The sequence below is a fragment of the Homarus americanus genome, unplaced genomic scaffold (assembly GCF_018991925.1).
Source record: "Homarus americanus isolate GMGI-L3 unplaced genomic scaffold, GMGI_Hamer_2.0 scaffold52806, whole genome shotgun sequence".
Classification (NCBI taxonomy): Eukaryota; Metazoa; Arthropoda; class Malacostraca; order Decapoda; family Nephropidae; genus Homarus; species Homarus americanus.
This window is the reverse complement of record NW_024720773.1, coordinates 978,377-993,640: the sequence shown is the minus strand read 5'-3', so window position 1 is coordinate 993,640 and position 15,264 is coordinate 978,377. Positions and strand designations below refer to the sequence as shown.

General features: G+C 48.1%; 1 protein-coding gene across 1 annotated transcript in view; it reads left to right on the top strand.

Moving 5' to 3' along the window:
• The window catches only part of LOC121860890 (protein zyg-11 homolog B-like), a gene marked incomplete in the record, with an annotated part of 168,129 nt that overhangs the window by 62,600 nt on the left and 90,265 nt on the right, over positions 1-15,264 (top strand). The window contains 1 exon segment of the mRNA XM_042358253.1: positions 14,529-14,669. Coding sequence (XP_042214187.1) covers positions 14,529-14,669 — 141 coding nt within the window.

The following is a 15,264-nucleotide window of genomic DNA, read 5'->3' as shown; positions in this document are numbered from 1 at the left end:
TCTGTTCATCATGCTGGGGTGCACCTGGCGACCAGTGCCTTCTGGTCTTCACCAATCCCGAGTCTGCTAGTTAATGCTGATGAGCCGCCCCTTGATCTTCAGCCACAGTATCCCAGGTCCAGTGTTTGTTTCGCCTCTACCACCTTCCACAGTCTGTAATCAACACTTGTGTAGTTGATGAGACTATGTCCCCACACTACACTCGGAATCGAAGCCTCCATTGACTTTTTGGCTTCAGGATAAGGGAATTATTCTTTGTATTCATCCCGTTCAGGTATGCCCCATGTGGTTTCTTAGTGCTGCTCTGTGGACTCTCCATGAAGTTCAAGTTTGTCAATATTTTAATGAAAGGAAGGACTTACTCCCTCCCTGTGTTGTCCATTCTCTTTGTTTAGTTTATGCCTCCTCCCACAGGAGGACTATTCCTGTATACACCGACGGTTCCAAAGGTGGGTTTTGGGATGGTCTTTCCCAAATTCAGTTTGGACGGTAGTCTCCCCACTATGGCATTTATTTTTTCTGCAGAGCTTTCAGGTATTTTACTTGCCCTCAAGAGTATTTTTACCCAAACTCATAACAATTTTATAACTTTAGCAATTCTCATAGTGCTCTCCAGGCCTTAGCTTGTGTCTCATTGCCCTAGTTATAGATATTTTGTTTGGTTGTTTCTCATCCAATGTTGGGGCCAGAAAGTCAGTTTATGCTGGGTTATGGTCCATGTGGGGAGAAGGGAATGAGCGTGCTGATGCTGTGGAGAAAACAGCTTCTTCTCGCCCCTGGCACATTATTCCCCTCTCCCTGCTTGATGGGAAACCATTAATAAGAGCTGCCATCTGCTCGAGTTGGCAATGCAGGTGGGATGCTGTCGGAGCAAACAAGCTCTGCGACATTCACCCTTCATTGGGTGCCTGGGAATATCAAGGACTGTCACACCGCTGAGAGACTGCCTTGGTCCACCTCTGTATTGGCCACACATGGCTCACTCATGTTGTTTTAATGGAGTGAATGCCTCCTCCCCATTGTGATGACTGCCTGGTCCTAGTGACTGTTTGACAACTCCTGGTGGAGTACCCCAGTCTCAGAGATCTTCATTGTATGCACCTCTCCCAGTGCTGGGGGAAAAGGGTCTCATTTGGGGCTTGGGGGGGTACTGTGGGAGGGGATGTATTCTCCTTTGTGGAGGAAGCCAGCTTTCTACACAAACTTTGAGTTCTGTCTATTATCATTCAAATGTTTTTATGAAAGTTTTATGTCATTTATTTATTTTTATTTACCTTACATAATTGGATTTTAGTTTTTTATATTAATTCGGTGATATATGACCTAAGCTGTTGGGTTACCGGGGATGTAATCACCACATTCAATACAATTAATCAATTTGTGTCCATAACTACCTGTAGTGTGACCTCTGTCTGATTCATCCCTTATGTTGAGTACAGCAAAGTGTGGCCACTGATAGTGTTACAGTAAAGTGTGTTACCTGTGGCCACTGATAGTGTTATAGTAAAGTGTGTTACCTGTGGCACCTGATAGTGTTACAGTAAAGTGTGTTACCTGTGGCCATTGATAGTGTTATAGTAAAGTGTGTTACCTGTGGCCACTGATAGTGTTACAGTAAAGTGTGTTACCCTGGCCATTGATAGTGTTAAAGAAAGTGTGTTACCTGTGCCACTGATAGTGTTACAGTAAAGTGTGTTACCTGTGGCCACTGATAGTGTTATAGTAAAGTGTGTTACCTGTGGCCACTGATAGTAAGTAAAGTGGTGTATTATTTACCTGTATAGATATGCAAATACCAAGATATGAACAACCTGGCCAGCAAGACTCTGTTACCATTCATTTGTACCATTTATTCACATGTCTGTATTACTACATATTATTATAGCATGTCTGATATCTATGCCCCATGTCTAATGCCTATGTTCACTTACTATGTCCCGATGTACTATGTCTGCGCACTGATGAGTAACTAGAGGCCTCATTTTATTGTCCTGGCTAATGTCTGCCATCTCCTTGCCTGGCTAGCTAACTTCCCTCAGACTGACCGGCCTGGCTACGACACGGGGAGTCCTTTTTTGCTTGTCCCTGGCTACCTTTCATGGCTATCCTGCCAAGTCTTGTACTATTGAATATATCTACTGCTTTCGTGCATCTGGAGTTTGAAAGAACCTTGTCTGGGATATACATCCCCACCACATATGGCGCCAGTTAGTGCTCCAACACAACAGTTGACAAGTCTCAGAGCAGCCTCGTCTGTTTCCGCCCAGAAGATGTACTCTACAGTGCCCCTGGATTTAAAAAGTGCTTTGTGACCTTGTGAAATTACCTAAGTGAAGTGCAGTGTTTGATGTCTGTTTGCTATGTTTCACAGGGGCCCTACAGGTAGCAGAAACCCTCTAACCAGGTTCGAACAGCACTTCTTTTATACCTCCGTCTGCGCCCGGCCCGCCAAGCCACTGGCACCCCCCCTCGACTGATCCATTACCGACATCTCGCCCGGTATGTGAGAGGAATACCAGTATCACCGCCGCCAGCGCCTCCTCAACTTCACCAGATGTTACAGTCAATACTCTTTGCCCCGCCGCCGGTTCCTGCGCCAGGCAAGTACATTGACAAAAACCTGCTTACTTCACATGGCTTCTTTCGCTTCCCCCGCCATAACCACTTGCAAACCGCGAGATGTCTGACCACGATGACCCAGCGATTTGCTGGGGAATTCAAATGAGGATTATGAGGGGAAGGCGAAGCCTCTGAACCTCCACCCCCTCCGCCTCCACCGCCAGGCGGCGCCAATTCAAAAGGATGGGAGCCAGGATATCGTCCAGTTAATTCACTTCTTAGAGTTTCCCAAGAGAAGCCAAAAGAGCGTCAATTAGAGGAGGAAAAAACGGCGTCAAGAGGAATTGTCCAAGACAGTCAGAGGAATCAGCTTACCGTCTTCAACTCCAACAACAACGCAAGCGCTGATAACGCAAATTCCTGGAACTGTGGAATTGCTGTGAGGACGACTTCACCAGCTGCCACAACCAATTCGCCGGCAGCCTCTTCATCTACCCTTCAGACCAGCGTCTCCTCACCGCGTCACCTATCCCTCTTGGGTATACCACAGTGCCTTCTCAACCACCTGCTCCAGTCTCAACTCTCGTGGAAGCCTCTCAAATTGCCTCCTCCATTACCTGCCGTCTCAGTACACCCCTGCACAGCAAGTCTTCAGTTCCCAGCCCCCCACCTCTCCAATCTGATGCAACATATCAAGTATACCGTCAATGGCGACGTCGTTTTGAAGACTTTGCTGTTATGTCTGACCTCAACCGAATGCCCCATCATAAACAACTCATCCAATTAAGATCGTGCATTTCCCTCGATGTTCAACGCCTCCTAGAGCACACGCTAGCCATTCCCCCTGACTCCCCCATGTCAGTGACGAGGTTTTAAACGCCTTGCAGAGTCATTTCCGAGGCCTCCGCAATGAAGCTTTGCGTCGAAGGGAACTGCTATCCTGCAAACAAGCTTCTGGGGAATCATTCTCAGACTTCTATGCACGACTTAAGGACCTAGCAGCCGAGGTGGACCTATGTACAGGCGATCATGTAACGTGCTGAGATCCAGCTCAAGATGATCTTGCTGATGGGTGTACGTGACGAGGACCTGCTTCAGAAACTCCTCACCCTCGACGCCGCCTCTTCCCTCACCGACTTTGTCACCTGTTGCAGGTCGTATGAGGCCACAATAGAGGCTGCCTCAGCCATACACTCATCGCCGTCTCAAGTTCACGCCGTCTCCACCTACAAGAGGAATCAACGCCAGATGCAGATGGCGTCATCTACACAGCCCCCGTCACAGTCACCAGTTTCTTCTCCCGAATCCTGCAGAAACTGTCAGCGCCAGCACGGTCCAGGAAAGTGCCCTGCGGCTGATAGTACATGTCGAAACTGCGGGTTTCAAGGCCATTGGCCCCGCACAACTCGATGTCCTGCCAACAAGGTCTCATGCAACGCTTGCAACAAGCAAGGACACTTCGCCAAGTGTTGCAGGTCCACCAAGAAGCCTCCATCTCCAGGTCAAAACGTCTCTTCACAGCCCGACAGAACGTCCACACCACTGTCTCCCAAGAACAACAAAGGATGCCGACGCGTGGATGATGCCTCGAGTGACAGGTCCCCCAAGCCCGTCAATGTTCGTCTGTCCTACGGTGCCAACTCTTCCAACCTCCTGATGATACCTGACACGGGCGCGGACATCACGGTGATTGGACCAACACACCTGGACGCCCTCAACATTCCCAGGAGTAGCTTGTCACCCACAGCCATGAACGACGTGCTCACACCGGACGGGTCCCCGATGTCTCCACCTTTGGGTTGCTTCAAGGCAACACTACAGCTCGGTCCCAAGTCTTGCCTTGCCACAGTCCACATCCATGAGGGCATCCAAACCCCTCTCTTGTCATGTGGCCATTGTCAGGACTTGGCCATCGTCTCATCCGAGTTCCCAAAGCCCATCCTCGCCGTGACACACCTCAACAGGTGTGCAGAGATACCTGTTTCAGCCATGACCACACCTGCTGCCGCCCGGGAGTTTTTTCTTCGTCAGTTCAGCGACGTCCTTGTCTCCAAGTCTGACCTCCAGAAGACGCCGCTCAAGAAGATGACAGGCCCCCCAATGAGAATCCACCTCAAGCCTGGCGCGACGCCTTTCGCCATCCACACACCCAGGCCTATCCCCTTCGCCCTACGGGACAAGGTGAAGGCGGAGCTCGATTCTCTGGTGCAGCAGGGGATCATCAGACACGCCGGTGAGGAGCCCTCCGAGTGGTGCCACCCTATGGTCTTGGCATCCAAGCCTGTAGGTGTTCGCATCACAGTGGACCTCACCCATCTCAACTCGCAGGTCTCCCGTCCCGCCCATCCATCGCCTACGCCCATTCAAGCAGTCCGCAGCTTCACCCCGTCTGCAAAGTTCTTTACCACGGCGGATGCACTACATGGGTACTGGCAAGTCGACCTGGCGGAAGAAGATCGCCACCTCGCTACATTCATCACGCCCCACGGCCGCTTCCAACACTGCCGCGGACCCATGGGCTTCGCAGCAACGGGGGATGCGTACTGCCTCCGTGGGGATATGGCCCTGCAGGGTGTCACCAACTGCGTGAAGGTCGTAGATGACATCCTGCTCTTCGACGATGATCTCCCGGCCCACTTGAACCGAGTTCATCTGATGCTCACAAGATGTGCCCATGGTATCACCCTGAACAAAGATAAATTTGTGGTCGCCGCCTCCCAAGTTAACTACTGCGGCTACAACATCTCGCCAGAGGGGATCTCAGCTGATGAGGAGAAGGTCAAGGCCATCAGGGACTTCCTTACTCCAGCGAACCTGACCGATCTTCGCTCGTTTATGGGCCTGGTAAATCAGCTGGCCGACTTCTCCCCTAAAATCGCCACATCAGCCCAACCTCTACGCCCCCTCATGAGCCCCAAGCGCTCTTTCCTCTGAACTCCTGACCACGACCTAGCGTTCAGGAATGTTAAGAAGGCGTTGCTGTCACCACCAGCCTTGGCACCCTTCGACCCGTCCTTACCAGTGGTCCTCCAGACCGACGCCTCCCGTCTATACGGCTTCGGATATGCCCTCCTTCAAGATCACGGCCAGGGTAGACTGCGCTTAGTTCAGTGTGGCTCCAGGTTTTTGACCGACACGGAGACCAGATACGCCACCATCGAACTAGAGATGCTGGCAGTCGCCTGGGCTATGGCCAAGTGCCGCCTTTACCTGTTCGGCCTTGGGCATTTCACCCTCATGACGGACCATCGCCCGTTCATACCCATCCTCAATCACTACACGTTGGACGCCATCGAAAATCCTCGCCTCCAACGTCTCAAAGAGAAGACCGCCCCCTACTTCTTTACAGCTGTGTGGCGCGCCGGTAAGCTTCTGTGCATACCAGACGCCCTCTCCCGAGCCCCTGTTAGTCGCCCCACACCTGAAGATGAAGTCGACTGTACCACGGCCGCGGCTCACGTTCGGTCTTTAGTGACACACACAGCCACTTCTCTTGCTGACAAGACGACGACGACGCCCTCCATCGAAGACGATAGGACTCTCCAGGAACTTCGCATCGCCGCCGCTCAAGACCCGGCATACGTCCAACTCCTCGACTACGTCTCCGCTGGATTCCCCACCAACCGCTACGACATTCACGCCTCCGCCCTCCCCTTCTGGAAGCTAAGGGATAGCCTCTATGCGGACGGAGAGCTGGTGTTGTACGGCCCCAGGATCGTCGTTCCCGCTGCCCTCTGCCGGCGCACCTTATCCCGCCTCCATGACAGCCACCGCGGCGTTGAAGCCACCAGGAGCAGAGCCCGTCAGACCGTCTTCTGGCCTGGTATTGACGCCAATATTAAGAGCACGGTGGAGGCCTGTGAGCCTTGCCAGCAATTCCAGCCCAGCCAGCAACAAGAGCCGTACCTGTGCAATGACCTCCCGAAGCGCCCCTTTGAGTCCGTATCCGCCGACTTCTTTAATGTGGCCGGAAAGTCTTTCCTGGTGGTCGCCGACAGGCTCTCTGGATGGCCCGTGGTGGTTCCCTGTGGTCGGGACACCACCTCTTCCAGGGTCATCCGGATGTTCTGTTGCTTCTTCCGGGAAGTCGGAGTGCCTCTCCGCCTCCGAACCGACGGTGGCCCCCTGTTCAATAGCCGCGAGTTCAAGAGCTTCGCCGAACGCTGGGGCGTCCACCACATCGTCACCTCCCCTCACTACCCGCAAGCGAATGGCCACGCCGAGGCAGCGGTAAAGTCCGTAAAATACCTCATCCTCAAGACAGCACCGACGGGGATCCTGGACTGCGAGGAGTTCGACAGGGGCCTACTGGAACTCCGTAACACCCCTACCCCTGCCGGACGCTCTCCTGCCCGGTGTTGTATGGCCGTCCCCTTCGTACTTGTGTGCCTGCCCACCCCCAGTCCTTCTTAGATGAATGGCAGATCAAGGCGGACGAGTGTGACTGCCGTGAGGCTGCCCGGATGGCCCAAGTGACAAGCCACTATGACGCCCACACCCGCCCCCTTCCCAGGTTGACTGTCGGCCAGCAAGTACGAATCCAGGACCTGACGTCACACCGCTGGGACAAGGTCGGGGTCGTCATGGGCCGTGGCGAGTCCCTTTCGTACCAAGTCCGCCTCCCCAGTGGTCGTGTATGGTGGCGAAACAGACGCCATCTCCGCCCAGTGCCATCCTCCAGTGACGAACCTTCCTCCCCGTCCCCTGTGCCCCCTTGCCCAGACCAGGAACAAAGGTCGTCAGTTGATCCTCCCATTGTACCTCGCCGCTCCCCCCGACTCATGGAAAAAGAGTCCGTAGCCGCTCGAGATTGCACTACGAGCGTAAAGGGGGAGGGAGGTGTATAGATATGTAAATACCAAGATATGTGAACACGCCTGATGCCAAGACTCTGTTACCATTCATTGTACCATTTATTCACATGTCTGTATTACTACATATTATTATAGCATGTCTGATATCTATGCTTATGTCTAATGCCTATGTTCACTTACTATGTCCCGATGTACTATGTCTGTACCGCACTAGTCGAGTAATTAGAAGACCTCATTTATTGTCCTAGTAATGTCTCGCAACTCTCCTTGCCTAGCTAGCTAACTTCCCTCAGATCGGCTTCGGCCTGGCTACGACACGGAGTCCTTTTTGCTTGTCCCTGTTTTTCTGTACCTGTCGGCTATCCTGCCAAGTCTTGTACTACTTATTGAATATATCTACTGCTCGTGCATCTGGAGTTTGAAGAACCTTGTCTAGGATATACATCCCACCACATTACCCATGGCCACTGATAGTGTTACAGTAAAGTGTGTTACCTGTGGCCACTGATAGTGTTATAGTAAAGTGTGTTACCTGTGGCCACTGATAGTGTTACAGTAAAGTGTGTTACCTTAGGCCACTGATAGTGTTACAGTAAAGTGTGTTACCAGTGGCCACTGATAGTGTTATAGTAAAGTGTGTTACCTGTGGCCACTGATAGTGTTACAGTAAAGTGTGTTACCTGTGGCCACTGATAGTGTTATAGTAAAGTGTGTTACCTGTGGCCACTGATAGTGTTATAGTAAAGTGTGTTACCTGTGGCCACTGATAGTGTTATAGTAAAGTGTGTTACCTGTGGCCACTGATAGAGTTATAGTAAAGTGTGTTACCTGTGGCCACTGATAGTGTGACAGTAAAGTGTGTTACCAGTGGCCACTGATAGTGTTAAAGTAAAGTGAGTTACCAGTGGCCACTGATAGTGTTACAGTAAAATGTGTTACCAGTGGCCACTGATAGTGTTACAGTAAAGTGTGTTACCTGTGGCCACTGATAGTGTTATAGTAAAATGTGTTACCAGTGGCCACTGATAGTGTTACAGTAAAATGTGTTACCAGTGGCCACTGATAGTGTTATAGTAAAGTGTGTTACCAGTGGCCACTGATAGTGTTATAGTAAAGTGTGTTACCAGTGGCCACTGATAGTGTTACAGTAAAATGTGTTACCAGTGGCCACTGATAGTGTTACAGTAAAATGTGTTACCAGTGGCCACTGATGATAGTGTTACAGTAAAGTGCCTGTGGCCACTGAGTGTTACAGTAAAATACCTGTGGCCACTGATAGTGTTACAGTAAAGTGCCTGTGGCCACTGATAGTGTTACAGTAAAGTGTGATACCTGTGGCCACTGTTACGCCGTCTCTTATTTTACTTTAATATCCAGGTTCTAGGCGTAACCAAACAAAAAAGTGAAGTAAATTAAAAGAATAAAAATAAATAAAGTAAACCTTTAAGAATTTAATTAATTAAATATTAACACAATAAAGAGACTCATAGGCTGTCACAAAAAATTGATTCACCATCGAAACTTTTAAGACACAAGTGATACTAAACATCGAAACATCAAAAGAATAAAAATAAAGCATTGGATTACGTTAACACTGCATAAACATATAAAAACTATCACTGAAATTAACTAACGTGAAACAACACTGAATTACTTGAATACAACTAAGCAAATACTGATGGACACAAACAGAGACATAAATAGGTACTCACATAGATATACCACATTGGTGGCGACAGGAACAACCCAAATAAATTAAGTACAGTAATACTCGCTTAACGCGGTTTCGCTTAGCTCGATTTACCGTATACGTGGTGCCTCGCTAGAGCTGAACTTTCACTTAACGCGGGTTTTTTCCACGTATACGCGGCGAGTGTCCGGCTCGAGACGCTATTTTTAGATTCGCCCCACCCGCCTGCTCCCGCCTCCTCCCACCTCCCTCCGCCTGGGCAAGCCGCGCTGTAAGGTTGCGCAGTGGATGTCTCTGTTGCGTTATCACTGACGTCATATGCCGTATCGGACTGTGATTGGCCATGCATCCCTACCCCCTTCTGCTGCTAGCTGTAATTGGCTTAAAGTATTATGACGTGTCCACCCGGGGGAGGGAGGGAGGGAGGGAGGAAAGACAACGCTTCACCTAGCCGTGGCAGTTTCATCCCTCCAGGCCACTCCGTGTATACGTGAATCCATTGTTCCGTGAAATGGCTTCCGCCGGACCACCACCACCACCAGAGAGAGACCTTTCCTTACCTGGACCCAGCCACCCTAAGCCCAAGAAGACACGCCGTGGTCTAAGCTATGAAGTGAAATACCAGATCATTCAAGATTTGGAAAAAGGAACACGGCAAGTTGATCTCGCACGCCAGCATGGCGCCAACGAATCTATGATTCGCACTATCAAGAAGGATGCAGCCAAGATCAAAGAGCACATGAAAATCACAAAGTCTGCAGGTGCTTCAACGATCAAGTATTGCCAGAACAGGGTGCTGGCAAAAGTGGAAAATTTGCTGGCGAGTTATTTGATTCGTCAGGCGCGACGCAACATGGCGGTGGACACGCGCTCAGTGCAGGAGTACTGTACGCACGTGAAATATACGCAGCAGTGTCACGTAAGCTGGGAATTGCAGAGCCCAAACCCTTCAATGCTTCCTCTGGTTGGCTGCATAGGTTTAAGAAGAGGAACAAGATCACCAACATCAACATTGGTGGTGAGGAAGCGAGTGCTGACCGTGTGGCGGCTAGAGATTTTCCTCCGTTTTTACGTGAGATTATGGAGGAAGGACAGTACACCGACGACCAGGTGTTTAACATGGACGAATCTGGTCTTTTCTGGAAAAAGCTACCGTCCAAGTCCTTCGTTGTAAAGAATGCCAGCAAGATTCGGGGCCGGAAGATGCAGAAGGAACGCATCACCGTCCTGTTTACCACCAATGCCTCCGATACCTGTAAACCAAAGTTATCGGTGATTCACACAGCCCGCAAGCCGCACACCTACAAGAATATGGGCATGAACAAGCTTAATGTCCACTGGCTAATCGCACGTAAGGCGTGGATGTCCTCTTCTCTGTCCCTCTTCTGGTTTGACAACTGTTTTGTTCCCGACGTGAAGAAATTCTGCGAGCAACAGAATGTTCCATTCAACTTTTTGTTGCTCCTTGACAACGCACCTGGACACTCGCCCCTACTTATGGATCGTCACCCCAACGTAAAAGTGGTCTTCCTTCCTCCCAACACTACGTCATTAATCCAGCCCATGGACCAGAAGTTGATCTGCAATGTGAATGCTGCGTACTCTGCAAAGAAGTTCAAGCTCCTGAACGACTCTACCAACACCAAGGATGAGTTGCGTAAGCTGGATGACACCGACAGCGAGAGTAAAAGCGACGAGGACAAGGAACAAGAGGTGGCGACTCAAGAAGTTCTCGTCAAACAATTTTGGAAGAAGTTTAACGTCAAACAAGCTGTAGACTTCTTGGTGGAGGCATGGGATCAGCTGTCTATTGCTACGATTTGTCACGCATGGAGACATGTGTTGCATGGCATGCCAGCTGAGAGGAGGAGTGAACCTGTGACTGGTGAGGTTCAGACTGTTGCAGTAGCAGTGGACCTTGCCAGAGAAGCTGCGCTCAATATTACAGCTGAAGGCTTCTCCGAGACCACCAACGAAGACATCCTGGAGGTGGTCAGAGATCCTGAAGTGACTGCCGACGAGATGTTGGAAGAAGATCACGTCAGTGAAGAGGAGGAAGAAGGTGCGTCCTTCTCCGAAGAACACAGTTTAAGTCATAGTGATATTAAGGGTGCCATGGAGTGTGCAGAGAAGATGAAGTCCTTCCTTTCCCGCGACAATGACGATGACCGCTATGAAGTCTTCCATACCCGGCTGGTGCAGGCTATGGAGCCGTACATCACGGTGTATCAAGACAACATAAACACCAGCCGTCAAAAAAGCATAACCGAGTTCTTCGCCCGCAACCCACCACAGCCAGTCCAAGCCAGTGATAGTGACAGAGGTAGAGACAGTGAAGATGACTTTGAGGGATTTGTCAGGGAGGCCATAACAAGTGTGGGTGACAGTGATGGTGACTCACCTGAGGGCCAGTAGCCTGCCCTCTGCCTCAGAACCAGCCTCCATCCCCGTACGCCGACCTATCTCTTCTACTAACGTAAGTGTTCAACATAACTTTTAGTTTTCCTATGCTAACCTTTATTTTTCCTAACCTAACCTCTTCTATATTACTTGTTTTTTCATACCATCATAAAGTTATGATATAATTTTTACTACAACATGGTTGTGTGTCGTCAAAAAGTGGAGTTTGGGGGTCGGGCCAGTTTCTATTGGAATTAATCCCATATGTTCTGTTGTTCGCTTAGCGCGGTTTTCACTTAACACGGTACCCTGTGGGTTTTATTGACCGCGTATGACAGGAGGATTTGAACTAACTCCGTCAGTTGGTGGGTCCTATATATAAGGTCGGCTCCCGCCACGCGACCCGCCGGTGGGTCGTTTAACGATGCAGATGGTCGTTACAGAACAAAGAATACTGGTTACAATACAAAATGGGTTTGAACAAATAATAACAGTTAAAACCTTAACAGCACAGGGTTAAGGTGACTAGATTATATAATAGTAAATATAACACATCATTACAGGAATAATATGGAACATGGAAGCATGTTATATATAAAAAAAAAATAGAAAAATACGACACGGTCGTAACACCATTGATAATGTTACAGTAAAGTGAGTTACCAGTGGCCACTGATAGTGTTATAGTAAAGTGTGTTACCTGTGGCCACTGATAGTGTAATAGTAAAGTGTGTTACCTGTGGCCACTGATAGTGTTATAGTAAAGTGTGTTACCTGTGGCCACTAATAGTGTTATAGTAAAGTGTGTTACCTGTGGCCACTGATAGTGTTACAGTAAAGTGTGTTACCTGTGGCCACTGATAGTGTTACAGTAAAGTGTGTTACCAGTGGCCACTGATAGTGTTACAGTAAAATGTGTTACCAGTGGCCACTGATGATAGTGTTACAGTAAAGTGTGTTACCAGTGGCCAATGATAGTGTTACAGTAAAGTGTGTTACCTGTGGCCACTGATAGAGTTATAGTAAAGTGTGTTACCAGTGGCCACTGATAGTGTTACAGTAAAGTGTGTTACCAGTGGCCACTGATAGTGTTACAGTTAAGTGTGTTACCTGTGGCCACTGATAGAGTTATAGTAAAGTGTGTTACCAGTGGCCACTGATAGTGATACAGTAAAGTGTGTTACCAGTGGCCACTGATAGTGTTACAGTAAAGTGTGTTACCTGTGGCCACTGATAGTGTTATAGTAAAGTGTGTTACCTGTGGCCACTGATAGTGTTATAGTAAAGTGTGTTACCTGTGGCCATTGATAGTGTTACAGTAAAATGTGTTACCAGTGGCCACTGATAGTGTTACAGTAAAGTGTGTTACCTGTGGCCACTGATAGAGTTATAGTAAAGTGTGTTACCAGTGGCCACTGATAGTGTTACAGTAAAGTGTGTTACTAGTGGCCACTGATAGTGTTACAGTAAAATGTGTTACCAGTGCCACTGATAGTAGTTACAGTAAATGTTACCAGTGGCCACTGATGATAGTGTTACAGTAAACTGTGTTACCAGTGGCCAATGATAGTGTTACAGTAAAGTGAGTTACCAGTGGCCACTGATAGTGTTACAGTAAAGTGTGTTACCTGTGGCCACTGATAGTGTTACAGTAAAGTGAGTTAAGTGAGTTACCAGTGGCCACTGATAGTGTTACAGTAAAGTGTGTTACCTGTGGCCACTGATAGTGTTACAGTAAAGTGTGTTACCTGTGGCCACTGATAGTGTTACAGTAAAGTGTGTTACCAGTGGCCACTGATAGTGTTACAGTAAAGTGAGTTACCAGTGGCCACTGATAGTGTTACAGTAAAGTGTGTTACCAGTGGCCACTGATAGTGTTACAGTAAAGTGTGTTACCAGTGGCCACTGATAGTGTTACAGTAAAGTGAGTTACCAGTGGCCACTGATAGTGTTATAGTAAAGTGTGTTACCTGTGGCCACTGGTAGTGTTACAGTAAAGAGTGTTACCTGTGGCCACTGATAGTGTTACAGTAAAGTGTGTTACCTGTGGCCACTGATAGTGTTATAGTAAAGTGTGTTTCCTGTGGCCACTGATAGTGTTATAGTAAAGTGTGTTACCTGTGGCCATTGATAGTGTTATAGTAAAGTGTGTTACCTGTGGCCACTGATAGTGTTACAGTAAAGTGTGTTACCTGTGGCCACTGATAGTGTTACAGTTACCAGTGGCCACTGATAGTGTTACAGTAAAATGTGTTTCCAGTGGCCACTGATGATAGTGTTACAGTAAAGTGTGTTACCAGTGGCCACTGATAGTGTTACAGTAAAGTGTGTTACCAGTGGCCACTGATAGTGTTATAGTAAAGTGTGTTACCTGTGGCCACTGATAGTGTTACAGTAAAGTGTGTTACCAGTGGCCACTGATAGTGTTATAGTAAAGTGTGTTACCAGTGGCCACTGATAGTGTTACAGTAAAGTGTGTTACCTGTGGCCACTGATAGTGTTATAGTAAAGTGTGTTACCTGTGGCCACTGATAGTGTTACAGTAAAGTGTGTTACCTGTGGCCACTGGTAGTGTTATAGTAAAGTGTGTTACCAGTGGCCACTGATAGTGTTATAATATAGTGTGTTTCCTGTCGCCACTGATAGTGTTACAGTAAATTGTGTTACCAGTGGCCACTGATAGTGTTACAGTAAAGTGTGTTACCAGTGGCCACTGATGGTGTTACAGTAAAGTGAGTTACCAGTGGCCACTGATAGTGTTACAGTAAAGTGAGTTACCAGTGGCCACTGATAGTGTTACAATAAAGTGAGTTACCAGTGGCCACTGATAGTGTTACAGTAAAGTGAGTTATCAGTGGCCACTGATATTGTTACAGTAAAGTGAGTTACCAGTGGCCACATAGAGTGTTTGTGTTTCTTGGAACAACCATACAGTTGTGGTAATAAATATTCAGTAGACCCTTGATGACCCAGAGCTCCATATATTGTGAGTTATCGAGGGTTTACTGTGAAACTTTATTTATGTAAATACTGATAAAAAATATTACTGTTGGCTCTACTTACAGGTGACAGGTGTTGCCCGTGCAAATCAACTGGTGGAAGCACTCAGAAGATATCCATCAAGAATGGAATATGTTCCCAAAATATTGTATAAAATTTTTATGTTAACTACACATTTTGAAGTTCCAAGACCAGATGTGATCAAGGTCAGTTTTCATAGTATTGTATTGGGTTAAATAGTATAGTTATTTATGTATAATACAATATGCCCGGGTAGTTTTAAGGTTGCTGGCATTTTCACAGCTGGGACAGGGAGCCATTCGTTCTAGAGACAGTAATTGCCTTACATGTATTCTATATATGTGTGTGTGTGTGTGTGGGTGGACACACACATACACGTAGAATACATACAAATAAATAATAATGGCAAAATCCTCTCACAGTTTCTCTGTGGGTGTCGGTCACACTAGAATAACCTGTTATAGAACATCCTTCTTTCCTCACACAGCCAAACTGTGGAATGCTCTGCCTCCTTCTGTGTTTCCATACTCTTACAATCTGTCTTATTTCAAAAAGTTGTTTTTCCGGCATCTTCGTGGTGTAGATTAATCAGAAGATGTCTTGAATAAAGACGAAAGCTAAGGTGCTCCGTTGTTTCCCTTTTTCCGTGTGATTTTATCAAACTAGGTGGGACTAAGGAACGCTACCGACCAACCTTGTGGGTTGGTCGGTAGCGTTCCTTAGTCCCACCCAGTAAGTCGAGGGTTCGATTCCTGGCTGGTGGGGTGGGGTATTAGTGGA